We start from the raw sequence: 24,112 nt of genomic DNA on the forward strand, positions 1-24,112 counted from the left end.
CGATTTGAAGAGGTTAGGGCAATGTGTACCTTATGACTGGGTGTGTTAAGGGCCTTTTTCTTCTGCGGTTCCAGTCCAACTGGCGGCAAAGGCGGTGCGGGCGGAGGCGCCGGCACTTGTGGGGAGGACGTTTCCTGAAAATTGGGAAATTTGCTATTTGAGTGGATTTCGGAAAGGCAATTGGACATGTCTGTGGCGTTAGTTTTATTTTCTTGGAGTTGAATTGTTTTAAAGTTCCGATGGACTACTTCATCCTGCTTATATAGGATTTAGCTTTTCCGAGATAAAAAATTCAATTCAAATTTAAATCCAAGTTTCGTCTTAATTAACACTTTTTTCCAAAATATTATTTACTTACAAATTGATCATTTAGAGTGTTTATATATTATTTATCTTTCAATATACCAAAACATTGTATTGGAAATTTGATAATTTATAAATACAGATTGTTAAGATCAAGTGTCTTGTTCGAGTGTAATTCATCTCTCGATTAATTAATTGTTTGTTATATAAGTACTATTAATATAATAATAATATTAAATAAATAGCTTGTTACCTGTCCTGGTGGTCTGATGGGTATACGTTCATGTCCAGGCCCAAGGGAAGGAGGAGGGATGGGCCGCCGATTAAGGTAACTGTTCCCATCTGTGTTCGTGCCTGAAAGTAAAAATATTTATTTACAATAAAATAGAAGTTAAAATAAAAAGTAACAGCCTATAAATGTTCCATTGCTGGGCTAAGGCCATTTTCCTTTTGAAAAGAAGATTTGGAACTTATAGATTTATAGCTCATTCCACCACGCTGCTGCAATGCAGGTTGGTGGATACATATGTGGCAGATTTTTATCCGGCTCATGCAGGTTTTTTTTACGTATAAGAAATACACACATACTGTAACAAGTATGCGCAGATTGTTAAATCGAAACAACAATTCAAACATCAGTGTTAGTTAAAAGTTTTTAAATTTCGAATCAAATTGCAAATAAACTGAAAATTTATTCAAAAATTTCACATCGATAACGACTTGATAATCATCCATTTCTTACATAATGATAAAATATCAAATTATTAACGATATAGATGAACCAGTGTCGTAAAACGGGTCGTGACCATATTAAACCTAAAAGGGGAAGTTTTATATTCTATTGATCTTACCTCTAAGTGTTGGCTTATCAGCAAACGGGTTTCGGTACTCCGGCGGCAGCGGCGGCGTGAAGAACGCTCGGCCTGGCGGCGCGTACGAGGGAACCGCACCGACGCCAGCCAGCAGCGCCGCGCCATGGTGGGCGGGTGGCCTGGTGGATAATATTTTTATAAGTCCACATGGCTACTATCACAGATTGCTTATGTCCAAGTATTGTAAACGTAAGCTTAGGTAGGTTCTACTCGAGCGTCACGGTAGCATACGAAAGCGATCCCGTGGCGCTCCTCGTTAAGACGGAAAGAGTACCGCTGGTTTTTTAGTGGGTATTCCGATGTTCGGGGCGCCCTCAACACCTTGGACACCGGCGAGCCCCACATACCCCCCTACTGTTCCCGTGGGGGAAACGCGGAACGCGTTTTTACATTATAAAAAAGGTAGGTTCTACTCATAAAAAATTTAGGGTCAGTTTATATAGACTGATGGACTATAGCGTATTTACAAAACATACATAACTCATGATTATTATATAATAACTAAATTATAATTTTGTCGAGTATTCTTTTGTCAATGAAAACGATATTCTTTTTGTATAGTGTACAGGTAATTGATCATAGTTGCTAAACACAAAAACCAAATAACATTTTATTAACCAGACCTGGGATTTAAATCTGGGCCCAGGAAATGTTCGACTTGATTTTTTGTAGAATTTTGTCTAAAAATTGGCGACTCCATATATAATTTACGGTTCCTATATACATTTATTATATAAAACTTTTAAACATTATGAATGTTACTTAACGTTAAACGGACAAAGATCCTGAGATCAATACGAAGATATTTATCACATACAATAGATAACGCATACAAACGAAATATATAGGAAATAAATAATAAACAACAAAACGTTAAATCGCTGGCAATATATTCAGTTTAACAATGAAACGTCCGACCGTAAATCTGCGCGGTCGCAGTGAATGCAAACGCGAAATTTCAATAAACGCTCGCATACCGCGGTTAGTGTGAAACGACGCGTTCGGAATTTTAAAGTTTTACCTCTTTCGAGAAATCCTGATCGTGAACAGATAACATAATCTTTACATGTAATAAAAAATGTTTGTCTGTTCGTGACTTTCTTTCTTTAATACTAAGTGTGTAAGTGAATGTCTGGTAGGCGCTTTTTTGGCCCTACCTGGATCTGGGACTTGTGGCCTTATCCATCCACTAGACCAACGAGGCAGTTATATATACATATGTACATAACGGAGTTCAACGGAATTAACGTAAAAATTTAGATAATATAGCCTAGATTATCTAAACCAGATCGATTCCACAGACTATGGTAGTATAAAACAGAGTTCACATCAGCGTACAAGTTTAGCGAAATGTCAGTGACCCGTTACCGACCATTATAACATGACCGCTTTACCAATAATCTGTATATGGTGATGTGGGTTTTCATAAACTGTATGGGAACTAAAAATTGGCGTGGTGCCCGAACGATCGTACTATTTCGCCGTTCTCACCACTTTAACCGTATTTTAATGAATCCTGTTGGAATGTATTATAAATATTATTATTTGTTGCGGCAACACATATTAGAATATACGAACCACACAATGCGTTCTATTTATTTAACTCTTAATTTGAATTTTATTTTTTTTAAACGCATTTCTTTTGATTTAATTCTATTGTAACCCACATACATCCATAACTCGATTTCTTTGTATTGCTTATATATTAATAAAAATATATTTTGTAATTATATAAAATTTTACGTCTTGTATTAGAGGGGTGATTAGTTAAGTAATGTTTTGTCTTTATCTTTTTAGTGTCAAATCAATGATGATAGAAAGAGAGTAAATAGTGTCCGCTAAGTAACATTTATAAGGCCGTTAATGTTTAGTAATCATGGTAGGTTGACATATGTTATGCGGAACCAATAAATGTCATCCTACGCAATTATGCAGAAGCCATTTTTAATTTTGAGTTTTTATATACTTAAGTCCTTAATGTAAATAATTATAACTTTAGTAAATAATACAATGCATATTTAAAAAATATTTGCACATTGACATTATTTTCGTTTTAATTGAATCTTTAGAAATTAAGAAGACTCAGAAATATATTATAGAAATTTAAAGTAACTTTGATAGTATATTTATTTTGTAATGCACATGCAATTATTATTAGAGACCGCGAATCGGCAAGTGCAGCGTAGGGCGCCCTCCAGCCAGGTGGACCGACGACCTTAAGAAGGTGGCGGGCATCAACTGGATGCGGAAGGCGGAGGACAAGGAGCTTTGGCGCACCTTGGGAGAGGCCTATGTTCAGCAGTGGTCAACGATTGGCTGTTGATTGATTGATTGATTGAGGCAATTATTACAACTTTTAAATATAAGGTGAAAGATATGTAAGCAAACGAGCAACTATCGACAGAAAACATTTCAACGTTAAAATAACTCTTCCTCGACACTGATACGAAAATCTAAAACGTTTGAAGATATTTTCGTGATTTCGTTTACGAACCTCGGACCTCATATAACACCGGCTAGAGTCTAGACAATAGACGAACGACTTTAAAAAAACAATAATGTAACTTAAAAAGTAGCTGCCCGTTTCAACTTACGGGCAACATTCGTACAAAGATACAACTAATTCTTTAAAGTTAAAATTTCCTAAAAATCCTTTTTTAGCGTTTGTTAATGTTATAAATTAAACGTGTTTCGTATTTCAGCTTTTTTAGTCAGTTAGGACAAGCGATTTTGTAAGTATATTTTATTGCGTTTAAAAAACAAACGAAACTACAAAATAAAAATGCTGAAATTTTGAATGAATGAAACGAATGAAACGACTCAATTAATTAATTAAAAGAATACAAAGTACGGTTCGCATGAAAATTTTACAATGCGTTTACGGTCCGATGTTTTTGCTGTTAACGCATGCTTGCACTTTTGTTAGGTAATTTTATGTTTATCGTTTTGTAATTATTCTATAAAGAGAGAAAGTGTATTTACCGTGTCAAAATTTCCGGCACATTTTTTTAATATATAACAGCGTAACAACTTAACTATATTTATAGTACACTATATTAATAAAATGCCTTGCTTGACTTAATAAAATGTATAAGACATATATATATTGTACATATATATATTGTATTCAATACTGATTATAAGTATCTTAAAAAATTTAAATAAAGTCTATTGTAAATAAAAATATATTAAATATTTTTTATTTTTTTTTAAACTTGAATATATTTTTGTAAAAAAATATTATAACATAATACATTTAAAAGATATAATAATTAACAATTCTATTAACAAAATTAATTTTCAGTGTGCAACATGCCTAATTTTCAATTCGGATTTCGAGAAATATTAACTAACTTAGAACAATAAGTTTAATATTAATACAACTTAGTATCAGACAAAAGGAATACAATTTTGAATTTAATAAATTCTATACAGACGTACTAAATAATAAAAGGATTTGATTAATAGCTTGGGAGTCGAAATAAAACTTAGTAACTAAAAGTTTGACACTTCGAGAAGTTTCTATACCTATGTGACACGTAGTTCGTCAACATTACTGTAACTTTACGGGGTCAATGACCGTTAGTATTGTAACAAATAACAATAAATTTGATACTAAGAATATTTATATATAAGTTTCATGTGTAGACGAAATATTGGACGTGACTTACACACAAGGGCTTTAACTTTAGTTTATCACTTGGCCACTCGACGATAGATGGCGACAGTGGCGTTTTATAAACTTATAAAGCAACTATTTTTTTTGCAAGGCTTTATAAATATAATTTTTTCTTTATAAAATATAAAATTTAATATATTTTATTTGCTACCAACGCAGCTTTCGTAATTCTAAAATCATAAAGTATTATTTTAAAGTCACGATTGCACTATTTAACGCTAGATGGCGTTAGTAATAAGTAGTAATAGTATTTTGTAAAATGCCTTAGGCATTAATCAATCAGTATTGAACTTATATATACAAGAAATAATATATATTAAAAAAATGACTTTAATGGAGTCACTAAGAAACACTTGAATCTTCATATAAGGAAAAAAAAATTTGAGATTTACGAACCGAGAAGAAATTTCGTTTATTAATCATAAACACATACAAAAAAAATATGTTTATAAAACAAATTTTATTTATATATCCTTCATAGAAATCATCTTAAAGAACTTACGAGATTTTAATCATCATAATATAATAGAAGTAACATATGTTTCAATTAAAAATAAATAAAGACAATGTTCCGTGTTATATAGGACTTCCAAAACAAATTTCATTAGAATAGTCCAGGCATGCGAGCGAAATTGTGTAACGAACATCCAAACCGACGGACAGGTTATTTAATTGACAACGGAACCCTAGAACCGTCCGGATTCAAAGTCTGGATTTCAATATAATTAATGAACGATTGCAGTTGAATTCAGGTTTATTTGAAAACAATAGCGGTAAGACTAATGATGGTCGCGTTGAGCCTTTGAATAATACTTTCGGAAGATATCCAGTTTGTGATGTGCGTTAAGAGACGAGAGCACCGCTTTAATAACTGGTAGGCAACTATTGTTGGTACCATCTTGTCATTTAAAAACATACATAAACGTCCTTAAAAAATCCGCAGAATTGGTGATAAATAATATTTATTTTACTTTATAAGTAGTGGAACTTATTCTTATTAAGTTGATGTCTATAATTTATATAGTCTATGGTTATCCAATAAATAAATTATAACCGCGAAAACAATTACTGAAATTTCAAATTTCGAATTTCAAATAACCTTTAATATTATTTAATTGATCGAAATGTAATTCGCCACGATGTTTATTTTGTTATGTGCACATATATTTGTACACTTTTGTTTTGACATTTATACCAAAAAATATTTTATTCAATTACGTATCTTGTAGGTATAGTCTTATATAGGATTAGACCTGGCCGGGACTATATACATATATTTGTGTTTTTTTTCTTAAATATGAAGTCTTTATTTGTTGAACCTTAGGGATTTCATCTTAATTATTAATGTACATTAATTATATACTTATACATACTATTGTACCATACATACAATGGCGCAGTATGATATTTCAAGCAAGTTTAAGTTATTTTAATAAAGCTGAAGTAAGTTTCACGCAATTCATTTTTAGCTTCAAACGTTTGATGTTACAACGAACTTTCAATAGACTTATCAGCTGTAGAACAAACTCGAAACTCACCGCTGATAACGGTCGTGAAATATCAGATTGACATACGACATTAACCATCAAATCATAGCATTTCAAGAATACACGCAACAATATATTATATCAACATAAGTCGATTGTCAATATTTCACGGGTGAATGATGAAGTGAGTTCTTACAACACTGCAGTGGGATCTCAATTTTAGTATGTTTTTTAAATTGTTAAGTATATATCAATGCCTAATTAGACTATAATGTCTTTAGAAATACATTTTTTTTATAGAATAGGAAGGCGGACGAGCATATGGGCCACCTGATGGGAAGTGGTCACCAAACGCCCTTAGACATTGGCATTGTAAGAAATGTCAATCATCGCTTATACAGCCAATGCGCCACCAACCTTGGGAACTAAGATTTTATGTCCCTTGTGCCTGTAACTACACTGGCTCACTCACACTTCAAACCAGAACACAAGAATAACAAGTACTGCTGTTTTGCGGTAGAATATCTGATGAGTGGGTGGTACCTACCCAGACGAGCTTGCACAAAGCTCTATCACCAGTAAAAACATTGCAGTGGAAACATTCAAAAACCCATGACCCTTGAGGGGAGGTTTTATGTGGAATTCTTATCCGCTAAGACCACTGCGACCTCGACCATCTTCGCCACGGATGAGAGAAGCTATGGGATCGTATCGATATAACGCATCCACGGCTTCATCCGTGCTCAGCTCGTGGCTTGGCGAAGCTCTCCTTAGAGGAAAAGGAAATCTCGTCCCCCCTCGCACTACTCGAGCCGAGATGTTCTAGCCACTAAGCCATCTCGGCCTTTAATTCCTTATGCAAAAAGGATTTTAATTCTGTCATGTTCAAAGAAGCATTGCTTCTTATTTATTTACAAGCTTTCATTTAACTTTACATGTATATGTTGGATTTAATCTTGCAACTGAATTTATAACCAGTTCCGCTCAACAGTGAGCTGAAATTTTGAACACACTTTTGGTCTGAAAATAAATACTTACATGTACTAATTTATTATTTATTATTGTAAAAATATTAAATTTAAAATAGGTAGACAGACCTGCGAATGGAGCCTCAGATGGTAAGAGGTCACCAACACCCATAGACATTGGGAAAAAATATTAAGCATCCCTTACATCGCTAATGCGCCACCAATCTTGGGGAAATATGTAATGTCCCTGAAGCCTGCTGTTACACTGTCTCACTCACTCATTAAAACGGTTTACCGGTAGAAAATGTGGTAAGTGGCACATAGACATATATATATAATTAATATCATTATATATAATCATTAAAGTTTATCAAGTTACGTACGTACGTACGTAGTACGTTATCAATAACGTCGAATTTTTCATACGAAAACAAAAGAAAAATGCAAATCCAAGCAATAAGGACTTACGTAATCCTTTCGTAGGGGATTACATTCATATTTGCATAGTTTTTTAATTAAGCAACGTTCCGCCACGACGGTTCGCCACGGCATCGTGGGTCGTGCTGCGATGTGCAATTCCATTTGCATAATCGCTACCAATGAAAGAAAAGTGGTCACGATATGAATTGCACTTGTGACATCGTCACGATTTTTTTAACGGAACTTGCTTGTCTTTTCGAGAACTGATTTGGATAACAAACAGCTTTTTTTATAAAAATAGAAAGCCAGACGGCCATATGGGCCAACTGGTGGTAAATGGTCACCAGCAGAAAATTGCACTGTAAGGAAAAATATCATTCCTAACATCAATACACCACCAACCTTGGGAACTAAGATGTCCCTTGTGCCTGTAGTTACCACCGGCTCACTCACCCTTCAAACCGGAACACAACAATATAAGTATTGCTATTTGGCGGTTGAATATATAATGAGTGGGTGGTACATGTTGTGGTTGAATTTCTGATGACGGACAAAACCTTACCATCCAATAACCATTACAAAAAATGCTTAAACTTCTTAAGCCATACATTACAAAATTATATTTTTAGTTACCGTTTATAAATAATACAATGTATTAAAGATTAAATATAGATATAAAAATAAATATATAATAAGAAATTAATGTGTTATCTCTAATATTACCGGTTCGAATCCATCGAAGCGATTATAATTAATCTAACCACAATTGCTTAACCGAAACCACGGTTGATATGATTTGAATATAATATAGAATATCAGATAATTTATTTAGTACGAATTAATTGATTACAATAATTGAATAGTGGTGGCCCAGTGGTTTGACCGCGTGAATCATTACTGACGATATCGAGTTCAAGCCCAGGCAAGCCAATTAAATAATATGCATAAAATATCTTTAAATACGTTTATTAAAATTTAAAGAATGTGAACAGTGAACGAATGAAAAGATTTCAAGTGTTAAGGATTGTTACGATGCAATACGATTTACTGGTGGTAGAGCTTTGTGCAAGCTCGTCTGGGTAGGTACCACCCACTCATCAGATATTCTACCGCAAAACAGCAGTACTTGGTATTGTTGTGTTCCGGTTTGAAGGGTGAGTGAGCCAGTGTAATTACAGGCACAAGGGACATAACATCTTAGTTCCCAAGGTTGGTGGCGCATTGATGATGTAAGCGATGGTTAACATTTCTTATAATGCCAATGTCTAAGGGCGTTTTGTGACCACTTACCATCAGGTGGCCCATATGCTCGTCCGTCTTCCTATTCTATAAAAAAAAAAAATATTCATTCAACTTACAGTAAAGTATTTTAAACAATGTATGGCGTTCGATATTCCCGAACTTGAGTCGTGATTGATAGACGGAATGAATGATTGAACGGGAATGATAATGCATTTTATTCAATGAGTGTCGAATTTTTTAAGAAACTTTGTAATACATATGTACATGCAAACTGGCTACGCAATGAAGCTATTATGAATTTTTTTATTAAAATCCTTAAATTTAAATACTTTATTTTTCCTTACTCTCATAACCCGATGGGACGGCAAATCCGGCACGATCGGAAAGAGTTCAGGCGCAGGACCAACGGCTGTTCCTATCCGGGCTGAGAGTTTCTCGAAAGAAAATCCCAATAATTTTTTACCGGTCCAACCTGAGGTTTTCACATTTTACTTCGGGATCTGAAGCCTTATCTAACCACTAGACAAACGAGGCAGTTGAACTATATACTACTACTATTATATACTTATATACAGTAAATAAGCTGATTTGAATTCGAAATATAAAAATATCGTATTACTTTATACTTGTTTCTAATAATATATAAATACAACAAAATAAAATATTTCACTCATCGAAACTTAGTGCGTGGGTTAATTCCCACGCATTATTATTGATAATATATTTTAGTCCGTAATTTCAAAGACATAGAGTATGTTTTTTTTTATAGAATAGGAAGGTTAACCATCGCTTACATCACCAATGCGCCACAAACCTTGGGATGTCCCTTGTGCCGGTGTAATCACCGGCTCATTCATCCTTCAAACCGGAACACAACAATACCGAGTACTGCTGTTTTGCGGTAGAATATCTGATGAGTGGGTGGTACCTACCCAGAAGAGCTTCCCCAAAGCTCTACCACCAGTAAATATATAGATATTTAATATCATGTTTAATATCGGTCTATAAAGTTAAAACATTACTAATAATATGGTCCTTGGAAAAAAAAGTTACCGATTTTTTGTTTATTCTGTATGTACACTGGTATTCTACCGCAAAACTGTGGTATTGTTGTGTTCCGGTTTGAAAGGTGAGTGAGCCAGTGTAATTACAGGTACAAGGGATATAACAGCTTAATTCCCACAGTTGGTGGTGCATTGGCGATGTAAGCGAAGTTTAACATTTCTTACAATGCCAATGTCTATGGGCGTTGGTGACCCATATGCTCGTCGGCCTACCTATAATATAAAAAAAAATGTATGTATCTAGTCAAATATCATGTGTATCTGTATTCCGATTTAATGGGTGACCCAGTGTAATTAACACAGGAGACACAACATCATAGATATATTGCGTTAACGATGTCAGATAGTCTTCAGAGATTCAGTGCCTCTGGAGAACAGTTACCAACGTGGCCAATAGCCCGTGCCTTGTTGCAAAAAAAAAGTTAAGAATTGAGCAATTATTTTCTCGAAAAAAAAGTCGTTTAAAAATCGAATGTATTTTTTTAAACCGTTACCGAATATTTATTCAGCCTAACTGCGAGCAAATTGAATTGGAGTTACACTCGATTGCAGTTTCACTATCGAATGGAGTCGTTAAAACAATAACCATATATATAACGATTAACAATTATTATAGTGGCCTATTGTTTAGATAAAAAAGGTGTTTTCCCTTTTCGACGTTTTTTTTTTATTGTGGAATGTGTCTGCATGTGCGTTCGGAATAGTAGGCTATTGTTTTGAGAAAAAAAGTTCTCTTTTCGACTTTTTTTATTGTGGTGGTATTCTTATATTCAAGTTAAGTACTTATGTAGAAATATCCTAATAATACGGTTTTAGAATGGTAGGTTAGTGACGTCATCGCATGTTATGTTATTATTAATCTCATACAGGTATGCGGATCTTAAATCAAATTTATTTTTTGCGAGAAATAATCCAATTAAAATGATTATCCATATTTAAACATAAATATCACATTTATAAATTTCTTAGAATTCAATCAAAGATCATTATAATGTCCATTTTCTATGTTTTGTGATTCTGGCTAATATCTTATATTTATGTTTGTTTATTTGAAACAAAAGTCTATAAAGTTAACGATAAAATAAACACTTATATACAGTAACGTTTATTATCAATCGAAGTTCAATTACACGATAATGACGTCATACATTTTTTTAAATTAAAACCAATTCATTTGAACGACTTTAATTCCGCTAACTTTATGGCAAATAAATCGAATTGCTGTATAACTCGATTTCAGTTTCACTTTCAAATGATTTAATCCGATAAAACAATTAACAGTTATCGTTGCCAATCGTCGAAACGAGTCTCGGTTTATTCCCTTTACGCTTTCTTAGTATTAATCGCGTATCCATGTTATGTTATGTTATGTTATGTTTTCTTAATATTAATCGCGTATCCATCGATATATTTCGAGTGAATGGTTTTATTGTTTTTTTTTATTGATTAAATGATATATATAGCATTTAATATGTAAACTGTATATATATGATTATATAAATTTGAAGTATTTGTTTAGTAGTTTGTTTGAAAGGGCTCGTACAATATAGCAGTCCAATTTCAATAAAAAATTTAACACGGGTGAAATGCTGAGCAGCTGGTTATACCTATAATAATAACTAACTATTTGAGCATACTAGATAAAATAAATATTATTATAATAAAATAAAGTATTCCTTTTTATACTTATTATATATCTAGTTTTAGATTTAATTAACTTTTTATATCGCTTTATTCAAACAGAAATATTGACAGTCCATAAAGTTATATTATAAAAATATATAAAAAATAAAAATGATATGATACATCTGCGTTAGGTTTTTAAGCTATTCACGAAATGTCACCGCTTTAAACGAATTGCGTCAAAGTTAAATCCAGAAGCCGAGTGGACGGAAACGGATTAAACTACTCGGAAGGGATCAAACTTTTACGCCTCGTGAACGATATTTAACCTTTAGACATCTCTGACTAGAATTTACGGTAATGATTTAATTTTTTAACAAAATTACATTACAAGCTATTACGGGAACTGTTCTTTGGGAAGCAATACTTGGAAGTTACTTTGCGGTAGGGTTATGTGCAAACCCGCCTGGGTAGTGCCACCCAATCATCTTATAATCTACCGCCAAACAGCAATAAGTATGGTTAATTGACGGATAATATTTGTTACATCGCCAATGTCCAATGTGTCAAAGCTAGGCACGCTTGCACTAGGCCCTACCATCAAGTATTAAGTCTAATTTATTATTTTAAATATATACTAGTACGGCTAACTATGAGTCACAACGATAAATAATACTGGCCGGAAAATTCAAATTATTTCCTTCAAAAAGAAACAACGTTGCGTCTGCGTTTAAAATTGGAACACCGAGCTTACCTCGGCTTGTGATAGGTTGGATTGCTGTTAGTCTTGAGTATGTCAGCGTTGGGGACGGACGTCGGCAGCGCGTGTTCTCGCTCCAGCTCGCTCTCATAGCTCTCAAGTGGTACGTGCTTGCCGGGCAAAGGGTCCGCTGTAACAAAAAGAAAAAGCTTAGTATAAGATAATATGTAGGAATGTACAAAAGGAAACGATTACTATCGATGTATAGACCAGACTTGTTTGTCAATTGTTTGGTTTTTTATATAAATTTAGTTCCTGTTTATCTTAAACCTCATCTGCTCTTAAGGACTTCTACGTTTTAGCTCGCTCACTCTATAGTAGATATAAAACACACGAAAACTCAGCACTGCTGGGTGGATTTGAACCTGCAACCTTTGGGTAAATACCACGTTATAGGCATTGGACCATATCAGCTCTTGATACCGTTTTCATATTCTCAAAACAAACTTGACATCAACGTGTACAAGCAAACAAAAAAACAACAAAGTATCAAGCCTGGTTCAATTCCTAGAACTATTTCATAAACAAAAACAGTACACAGCGCGCAAATATATACGGAACATATCATATTATATTTACGTTTCTCACGGGTTATCAAATTCGGGGTTCGGTTGAAAGATAAAAGAACCATTGTTAAAACTTAAGGTCAAATAGTGTTACGTTACGGAGCTAGTAAGCATTCGCTTTGTTCGACGACCTACTTGTAGTTTTATTCTGAATAAGGGCCGTGCTTAAAAGTATAATATATAATGCGAAGATTTAATTTAGAGGAAAAAAACTAGCCTGTGTTCTTCCTTGTGATTCAAGTTTTCTTTGTACTAAATTTCATTAAAATCGGTTCAGGGGTTTAGCCGTAAAAGCGTGACATACAGAGTTACATTATCATTTATAATATGAAGATATTATAGGTTTTGTAGAGCAATATGTGTTAATAATTTTACATAAACAATGAAATACATAACGTTATATATTATTTATAATTATGTACACTGATTACATTATATGCAAATAAAAATTTAACAAAGCTAAAGCTTTTAAAAATAATGACCGCGTGAAATGAAAGAAAGAAACAAATAATCCATCCTTAAGCTGTACTGACTTTTAAATGTGTTTAGTTTTTATTCTAGTTTACGTTTCAATATTAAGAATTTCTATCATAAGAATTAATACAACGCCCAATAACACCGTAACTAATTTTCTAACGTAGTTTTTGTTCACAAACATAATTTAATTTCCGCTTGCTTAATGCGACAGCATCCTAATCTTTGTGTAGCGTTAGCGTGTTGAATATCATGCGATTTCAGCTCTTATCTAAACACAATTAGGACTGTAATTGTTTGTAACGCAAAATCATTGTTTCACTCTGAATAATTTACTTTTTTTTCTACCTTAATTACATTTCGATGGGTGATCTCAATATCACGTTATTAACGTTACAGAATTAGTTATTTATAAAAGTTATTTGCCGTTATTTTAATTATAGTTTTTGGGCGGTAATAGATTATAGAGCATTCCTTAAGAGATACCGTAACAGCCTGTGAATGCCACTGCTCGGCTAAAGGCCTCCGCACCTCTTTTTGAGGAGAAGGTTTGGAGCTTATTCCACCACGCTGCTCCAATGCGGGTTGGTGGAAAGAGATACTATATATATATATTTATTTTTTGATGTAAAACTTCAGTAACAGTAACAGCCTGTAAATGTCCTACGTCTGGGCTAAGGCCTCCTCTCCTTTTTAGAGGAGAAGTTTTGGAACATTCTACGACGCTGCTCCAATGCGAGTTGGTGGAAAACACATGTGGCAGAATTTCAGTGAAATTAAACACATGCAGGTTTCCTCACGATGTTTTCCTTCACCGTCAAACACGAGATAAATTATTATCACAAATCAAGCACATGAAATTTAAGTGGTGCCCGGCTTTGAAGCCACGATCATCGGTTAAGATTCACACGCTCTTACCACTGGGCCATCTTGGCTTATAAAACTACCCATTGCTGGACAAAAGCTTTTTAAAGAAGAGTACTTTCTATAGCTATCACGCTCCGCCAATCATGCGGCAAAATTTCACAATAATTTTAGAAGCGTCAGAGAACAAGTTACTGTGTTTTCCTCATAAAATAATTTAGTAGAAGCGAATTGAATTTCTTTTATACTTTCTCATGTTATTTTTATGTATTTTTCATGTGTGTCGTATGAAATGTGATTGTATATTACGTCATATTTTCTTTAACTTAACATAAATTTCTTTTTAATAAAGTGAAATACTAACGGCAAAATTATTTACATCGAATATTAGTTTTTTTAAAATTTCATATCTTTAAAATAACTTCTTGGTATTTCACAGGAGTGAAGAAGAAGTTCTTAATCTACGGCCTCACTTATAAATGTTGCTTAGAGGCTGTTAAACACTGGTTTCTCTCTTTCTGTCATTATTGATTTGACATTCGAAAGAAGAAGACACAGCATTGTTTAGAAGTCAAATGTTTAAATATATTTAGCTATTTTTATTAGCATAATACAAGAGCTTCATTGTAATATCCAAGGATACTTTGTTAGATAAATAAAAAAATATTTATATTAAGTAGGTGAGCTGAAGAAACATTAATTCCAATTTCGAATTTCTCGGTGTAAAAAAGTAGGACAGAAACCGCAAGTCATTAAAGAAAAGCGTGTTCTGTTAATTTCCAGTCATAATTAACGTAAATCAACAGTTCGGAGAAGTAACGCCCAGAGAATTCCGATTCGACTAGTGAATCGTGTTAGCGTTGACACCATTACACGCGGACATTATTTGTATTCATAAATAATTTTGACCTGTATCTATTTAATTAATATTTTTTATTTATTAAATACAATATATTGAAGTATGTATAATCTCACAAGTAAAATTGAAATACGTAATAATCCTCCTAGATTGTTTTCGACTGCAATGCCTACCTCGGTGACTGGCCTAGGAAATTTTATGGTGCACAAGTGTGCGCAAGCACATATGCTGTATGTATCTCTTATAATCCGATGTTACGACAATCTGACTTGATCTGGAAGAGATCAGGTGCAGGACCAACCAGATTATGAGATACTGCAATCCAACACCGACAACTGCCTAATATCGATCTGATGTTAAGAATTTCTGGATAGACTAAATATTTTTAACGTCACTTGGGACACGAACCCACGACCTCGGGGCCTAAAGACTTCGAAGCTAGCCACATGACTAACAAATCAAAAATAATATTATGAATGGTATAAATATTGCAGAACAGTAATTACGATAAAAACGTTCAATCATTAAAAATAACTTAACATCATGAGAATTATATAATAAATTGAAATAGAAAGTTCAAAAAGCTGTGAATATAAAATATTTATTAATAAATAGAATTATGTCATTCAACTTAAAAGGCATTGCCGACTTAATTGAATTTCATTGAAGTCTAGAAGCGTATAGCTAAAACGGTTTTCCTGTAAATAATAAAGAAAAACGTCGGAATATCACTGCGTTTGAAAGCGTCCGATCACTGATATATATTAAGGGTTTTAACAGTTGCTTCTTAGAATATATTCTTGTATTTACTACTTATTTTATTAAATAATACTTTTTGAGGTTATTGGTAACGTACAATCAAACATTTAATGGTATTGGTCGACTATGTTATTGACATTTTGTTATACCCCTGAACTGCTCTTAAGGCAAAAGAAGCCAGAGGCAATCCGCCGTATGCGTAAGGCGACTGACCACCGGGACGGTGATGATATTTCTGGTATTTCGGTATACAAAGGCATATCGTTAAAATAAACAATTTAAAAATAAAATAATATTATTATTAACTTAAGGCAACCTTAAAATGACATTTGCTTTATTTGAACCACACAGTACAATATAATAATCAAACCGTTTCAAGCCCTCATTATTTTAATTAAAAAACCTACCGTTCATCAAATTATCGTTAAAAAAAAAACAAAGCAGTCAAAGCTATTGGTGATTCAACGGTCCCTATGCGCTTGCGCATTCAACTGAGTCACCGCAATGATGAATCAATCATACTATTGTGGTTTTGAATATTATCTTACTAATAATAAATCATTATCGGCTTAACTTATAGACGTTGTTTAGCGGATGATTAGAAAACAATTCTGTCTTCTTCTTTCGAATGTCAAATCAATAATGAGAGAAAGGGAGAAATCAGTGTTTAACTAATCGATGAGCAACGATTATAACTAAGGCCGTAAAGGTTGAAAGATAAGATAAGATTAAAATATATATTATAGGTATATCAGTGGTAGGCTCCGGTGGGACGGAAAATGACCGGAGGCTGATAAGGAGGACAGTGCACGTCCTTGGGTGGATGTGATTGTTCTATCATCAAGTTTCCCCAACTGGCTATCTGCTTACTTTGCCAATTAAATTTTTTTTTGCGTAAACTAAATAAAATGACGTCAACATATTTAATATGTTTTTGTAATTATTTGTTTAACCCATTTACAATACAGGCAAATGTTACATTGTAACTTTTTAAATTAATTTGCATTGCACCGCGTCGAACCCGCACCGTTTCCCCGGAACACTTCAATTATGAATCAGACTGTAATCTCTCTGAGTAATCTGAGTTCTGTTTATGAAGTATCTTTCTGGTGTGCAAACTTCAGACGTTGGTATAATATTAATGATGTTACTAGGGATGATTAAAGAGGCCGATTCGTAATACAAGCAACTACATAATATTATGAAGTTAATGAGTTAGTTTGTCAGAACGCTTTAATCTCAGGAACTGGTGGTGGGACTTTATGCAAGCCTGTCTGGGTAGGTACCACCCACTCATCAGATATTTAACCGCAAAACAACAGTACTTGTTATTGTTGTGTTCAGCTTTGAAGGGTGAGTGAGCCAGTGTAATTACAGGCACAAGGGACACAACATCTTAGTTCCCAATGTAAGTGGCGCATTGGCGATGTAAGCGATGGTTAACATTTCTTACAATGCTAATCTCTAAGGGCGTTTGTGACTACTTACCATCAGGTGGCTAATAGACTTCCGCCAACCTATACTATAAAATAAAGATCTACAAGGCCGTTTTGAAAAAAAAATTGTGTTATATTATTAATAACGAACGTTTATTGAAAATTTAAATCGGATATAACTGCGAAATGTAACTTCTTATATAACAATATAACGCCCGTGTGTTATTATATAATATTAGTTAAGATTACTCAGCGATAATTGCACGGGTTAAAAGCCGTAATATACGATTAAGATTCTCTTCTTCATGCCACTTAACCATGTCTACTTTACTAGGTGGTAGGGCTTTGTGTTAGCCCATCTGGGTAGGTACCACCCACTCATCAGATATTCTTCCGCCAAACAGCAAACTTAGTATTGTTGCGTTCCGGACAAGGAATACAATCTTCGTTCTCAAGGTTGGTGGCGCATTGGCGATGTAAGGAATGATTAATACTTCTCACATCGCCAGTGACTATGGGAGGTGACCACTTAACATCAGGTGGCCCATTTGCCCGTGTGCCTGCCTATGATATAAAAAGTCGGCTCGTATAATATATAATTTAGTAAACAAATTATAAATTCATTCAAAACATTAAACATACATTCGCCAATTTAATATTTAAAAAGGCGAAAGAAATTTCTCAAGTAATATACTTGACAAGATTCCCAAATGCAAATTCGTTGTAACCTTATTTAAGGGTTGCAAACGCGGGATCGGAAAGTCGAGATATAAATTTTAAATCGGAACGAAAAAAAATATCGAGACATTTTTCACTGCAATACAATTTTTTTCACATAAACAATATTAATATTTTCCTATTTTTTTTTATTATAATAGCGATATACTCGCAGTTTATTCGCTTTATAATTCAGAATTATTAAATACCAATTTTCATGGCTCTTTCTTCAAAAATGACCAACTGTGTTAAAGGAACCCGAATGTTAATGAATGTTGTTGTCCTGGTGGTAGGATGCTAACATCCGCCTGGCTTGTTACCACCGTACGCATGGTGAAAAACTCGTGAAGTGGCTTGCAGCCGCGTTTCGAGGTCAGCCAGCGTACAGCCAGAGCCCGAGCGAGTATTGCCGCGATGGGTGTTGGTCCGGTTGGAAACGGCTGTTGAACCAATGCCGGGGGAAACTGTATTGACCTGCCGGTCAGGGAGACCCGAAGAAACGGCTGTTCCGCTGGCCGCCCGTGGCATAGTACAGGGGCCCGAGCGTGCCTAACCAGCTCGTGAGGCTGCCCCACCAGGCCACGCATAATCTCGGGGTGGACCGTCGTGCCGGTTGGTGACCGGTAGGTGGGGTCCCGGCGGCCACTTCCGGGGGGGTTCGGGGGCCCTTCCGTCCGGCGGGTCAGTGTATTTTTCCTTTTGGCAACCACTTGGGGAAACACGCCTCCACACTTTGCCCATCCCTATCGTGGCAATACATCGCTCGCTTCACGTCTCTTTTCCATTTAATTTCTCCCAAATGGCGCAACAAAAAAGAAATAACGGTCGTACAGCGGTGCTCACCCCCACCATACCCTCGCTGTTTGAGGTCGAGTTCTCTAACATCCGAGGACTCCACACTAACCTCAACGCTGTCCACCACCATCTCGAGACAGCACGGCCAGCAATGTTGTTTCTCACGGAGACACAAATACTCCGTCCTGCCGATACCAGCTACCTTAATTATCCCGGCTACACGCTTGAAGAATCCTTCAAAGCGAAAGCCGGAGTATGCTTGTTCGTCAGGACGGATGTTTGCTGTCACCGACTGCGCTGCTTGGAGGACCCCTCCTTCTCCATGTTGGTGGTACGTGTGGACCTGGTTCGTCAGAGCCGAGTCTACGTGTGCCTCTACAGATCCCACAATGGTGACTTGGAGACAAGCCGACTATTTGACCATCTTAGTCGGGTGGCAGATGCTGCGCAAGAGCAATTTCCTAACGCGGAATTGGTGTTTTTGGGGGACTTTAATGCTCACCACGAATCCTGGTTGAAATCCCTCAAAACTGACCATGCTGGAAGGACTGCTCATGCTTTTGCTCTCACACATGACTTGACCCAACTGGTTGATCAGCCCACCAGGATCCCAGACATTGATGGGCAAGCACCTTCTCTACTGGACCTTCTGCTGACTTCTCACCCGGTGGAATATCAGGTTGTGGTTCAGGCTCCTCTTGGCTCTTCGGATCACAGCCTTATTTCTACCAGAGTGCCACAGGCCAAACTGCCACCACTAGCGGTATGCAAACGTCGCGTTTGGCACTATAAGTCGGCGGATTGGGACGGTATGCGCGATTACTATGCGTCGGTCCCTTGGAAGGAACGTTGCTTCAGTGGGAATGACCCGACAGCTAGTGCCGCTGCTGTTGCTGGCGAGATCATGCTGGGAATGGAATACTACATTCCTAGCTCAGATCTCGTCAGTAGGAGTACGCGTAACCGTTGGTTCACTCGTGAATGTGCCGATGCTGTATCAGCTAAGCAGGCGGCATATCGCAAGTGGATCAACGGCTGCATTAGCGGGGCATCTAACATTGACTCACTGAAAGCAAACTATAATAAAAATTCCAAGTCCTGTAGAAAGGCATACACGAGAGCGGATGCACAGCGCATTGTACAGATTGGTCATGACCTTGTTTCGCATCCTAGGGGCTCCCGTAGCTTCTGGCGTCTGACCAAGTCTGTGCAAAACAATTTCTGCCAACCTTCGCTGCCACCGCTCAGAAATCCGGACGGATCGCTAGCTCACAGTCCGCAAGAGCAAGCTGATCTCCTGGCTAAACTCTTTGCCGACAATTCCGTCATCGATGATTGTAGTGCACTGCCACCTACAATACCTGCATGTGGCCATACGATGCCTGACATTAAAATCAGGCAACGTGATGTGCGTGCGGAGCTGCAATCACTTGATGTACGGAAAGCTAGCGGTCCCGATGGAATACCAGCCATAGTGCTGAAGAAGTGCGCAGCGGAGCTGTCTCCTGTGTTAACGCGCCTGTTCCAACTTTCTCTCTCTTCGAGAAGTGTGCCGGAGGCTTGGAGAAGAGCTAATGTGCAAGCGGTTCCCAAAAAAGGGGATCGGTCTGACCCGGCAAATTATCGGCCAATAGCTATCACCTCAGTACTTTGTAAGGTGATGGAACGGATTTTAAACAACCAACTGATCCATTACCTAGAAGATCACTGTCTAATTAATGATCGTCAGTACGGTTTTCGACCAAAACGGTCCACAGGTGATCTTCTAGCGTACGTAACACACCTCTGGGGTGAAGCTATCGACAAGCATGGAGAATCGTTGGCTGTCAGCCTCGATATCTCCAAGGCTTTCGACAGGGTCTGGCACAGAAGTCTTCTCTCCAAGCTACCGGCATATGGTCTGCCTGCTCAGCTATGCACCTGGATTGCCAGCTTCCTACACAAGCGTAGCCTTCGTGTTTTAGTAGATGGTTGCGCTTCACAATTCTATGTAGTGAATGCTGGGGTCCCCCAGGGATCTGTGCTATCTCCCACACTCTTTCTTTTGCATATCAATGATATGCTCTCCCTTGGGAACATACATTGCTATGCAGATGATAGTACAGTGCATGGTGGATACCACGGACGCGCAGTGGCTGGGCGGGCGGAAACTGAGGAGAGGCGGGAGAATCTTGTCATTGAACTCGATAGGACGTTAGATCTCATCGCCAAATGGGGCTCTGATAATCTTGTTGAGTTTAATGCCAAGAAAACACAGGTATGCGCTCTCACGGCGAAAAAGTCAACATTTTCCCCTCTTCCCTCCCTCTGTGGTACTCCGCTGGTGATGCAAAGCAAAATCGCCATGCTGGGGATTGACGTTCGCTGCGACCTTAGTCCAAGGGATTACATCGAGGCTGTTATAAAAACAGCTTCACGGAAACTCGGAGTTCTGAACAAGGTGCGGCGCTTTTTCACGCCACAACAACTGTGCCTGCTGTACAAAACACAGGTACGGTCTTGCGTGGAATATTGCTCGCACCTTTGGGATGGCTCCGCTAAGTACCTACTTGAGGCCTTGGACCGGTTGCAGCGACGTGCCGTACGCATTATTGGCGACGTAAAGGTCACAAACACCCTTGAACCTTTACAATTGCGTCGTGAGATAGCAGCACTGAGCGCTTTCTATCGACTGTATCACGGCGAGTGCTCTGAGGAATTATTCTCTCTAATTCCTGCTTCCCCCTTCCTTCTTAAGTCCACGCGGGCTGGTTCTCGATGTCACCGCCTAACTGTGACATCAATTCCATCGCGAACAAAGAAATTTGGCAACTCCTTTCTTTGTCGCACTTCCAAAAAATGGAATTCCTTACCAGCTCACGTATTCCCCTCCTCTTACAACCCGGGTTCCTTCAAACGAGGCGTGAAGAGGCATCTTGCGGGCCGGCAAGGCGAAGGCGGCTAGTGCAGAACGTTTTTCCCGTCTGTACTGGCCGTCGTCGCGTTTGGACTCTACTACCACTTACCATCAGGTGGAGTAGAGTCATTTGCCCTCCCGGCGATATAAAAAAAAAAAAAAAAATGTGAATTTCTATAGTGCTAGCCGCCTACACATGGCTGCGGGTTGATAATATGTCAATTGTTCTTATATATATGTATATGTATGAAGCATCATACATTTTCGTAGTCACGTGACCAAATTAATTTATATATTATAATATATGTATAAGGGACACTGCTGAGAATCATAGTAACGTATGATTCATTGAATATTGAATAATAATTTAAAAGATATTAATTCAGTATATCTTAAATGAACAAACAAAAAAAAGATCAAAGGATTTACCGCAAACGTTTATATTTCCGGGACACTTTAATCGGAACGTGTGACTAGGGTCTAATAAAATATTCGTGAACTATTTGGTCCAGTGAGTAGATGACCTGAATTATTAGTGACTTCAAGAACTAAGTCAATACGAACCGTCCTCTGAGGACGACCTCGAATGTCTTCAGAACATCGCTGTTAATAAAACATTGATGAAGAAGTTTTTTTTTGTCCAGATGGCACAGTGGTAAGAACGCGTGAATCTTAACCGATGAACGTGGGTTCGAACCCGGGCAAGCACCTCTGAATTTTCATGTGCTTAATTTCTGTTTATAATTCATTTTGTGCTTTTCGGTGAAGGAAAACATCATGAGGAAACCTGCATGTGTCTAATTTCATCGAAACTCTGCCACATGTGTTTTCCACCAACCCGCATTGGAGCAGCGTGGTGGGATAAGCTCCAAGCCTTCTCCTCAAAAAGGGAGAGGATGCCTTAGCCCAGCAGTGGGACATTTACAGGCTGTTACTGTGAACAAGTTTTTTTTTTTTGTATAATGTTATGCAGTTTTTATTTATAATTCACGGATTGAATAAGGGTCTCTATAAAATGTTTGTATCGTTATCTTTAATCATTATATTTCAGGTAATTTACACAAAACATTAATGAACTATACACCAAAACTTTCATAATGAATCACTCCGTTCATTGGCGAAAATCGTATTAAAATCCGTTCCGTAGTTTTTAAGTTTATCGCGTACAGACAGACAGAGACGCGAACAGACGCGGCGGGGTACTTTGTTTAATAATATGTAATAATATAGTCAATGGTCGTAATCGTGGTTTAACGATATATCTGTAATTATTGAATAATACAAGAATTGTACTTTTTTGACATGACATTGTAATAATGGTGATGATGTTAATCCCAAAAGGGAGACTAGTCAAGAGTATAGGACTATTATAGAGGAGATCACAAACACAAGAGCACTCTCTATTCCCTCTCTCTCATAATCCGATGTAACGACAAATTCGACACCGACCGGAGAGTTCAGGCGCAGGTTCCTCGACTTTGCAACGGCAACGGAGTTATATAGCCTTGTAAGCATGCCATTAAACAAACAAAGCAATTTTTTAGTTTTACTTATTGACTACAACTCTGACAAACAGATCAAAAGAAGAATATTTCGTCTCATATCTACGAGTAAGTCGTACATGAAAAAAAATATGTCCATTTCGAGTGCTCACTGTTCCCTTGCGGGTGCAACACGTGTTTAAAATTTTCGACAAATACCGGTTTTCTGACGACATTTTTAATCTTCGTGCCATTTGTAGACTGGAATTAGCCTAGCCTAGATCCTAGCTTGGCAAAATAATAATAATAAACACTAAATAAAATCCACATTATCTACTAGTTCATTTTCATCTGGGATGTTTATTTCAAACATATACAAAGCAAGGCAAAAACTAAGTCTTCTGCTCTAAATGTCATAATTATTTTACCATCTCACATTTAAGCCGTCCTTGGCCCGCCTGTGGGATATCTACGAGCCGGTGTAATACAAAATTAAATTGTTAATACCATACATATTTAAAACGACCTGAATTTCCTTACGAAGAAACGTAATCCGTGACCTATTTCATATGATCGCTCGACACAGTCATACAATATTCATGGTATTTGATTGATTAATACTGGCTTTATTTTTGTTTTTGCGATTATGATGCGAAAGTTATATTCGAATGAAATATTATCTTGGAATTCGTATTATTAAACTTTAAATATGGTACTATTTACTAGGCCCGGGCTTGGACATCCAAGGCCCCTAGGCAGTTTGATATTTGAAGATCCCTCATTTCGTGCTTGAACCAGCAACCTTCTGTCAACATTCACGTGTCCTAACAATTATGAAATCTTGGCT

The 24,112-nt window shown here is 36.6% G+C and overlaps 1 protein-coding gene across 1 annotated transcript in view; it reads right to left on the bottom strand.

Moving 5' to 3' along the window:
• The window catches only part of LOC126777844 (uncharacterized), a 35,977-nt gene that overhangs the window by 4,312 nt on the left and 7,553 nt on the right, over nucleotides 1-24,112 (bottom strand). The window contains exons 2-5 of the mRNA XM_050501071.1: nucleotides 12,413-12,548; nucleotides 1,155-1,294; nucleotides 557-657; nucleotides 30-134 (exon numbers count right to left, since the gene is read on the bottom strand). Of these exons, the coding sequence (XP_050357028.1) occupies nucleotides 30-134; nucleotides 557-657; nucleotides 1,155-1,294; nucleotides 12,413-12,548 (482 nt within the window). The remainder of the gene's footprint in view (nucleotides 1-29; nucleotides 135-556; nucleotides 658-1,154; nucleotides 1,295-12,412; nucleotides 12,549-24,112) is intronic.

Source organism: Nymphalis io, chromosome 24 (genome assembly GCF_905147045.1).
Source record: "Nymphalis io chromosome 24, ilAglIoxx1.1, whole genome shotgun sequence".
Classification (NCBI taxonomy): domain Eukaryota; kingdom Metazoa; phylum Arthropoda; class Insecta; order Lepidoptera; family Nymphalidae; genus Nymphalis; species Nymphalis io.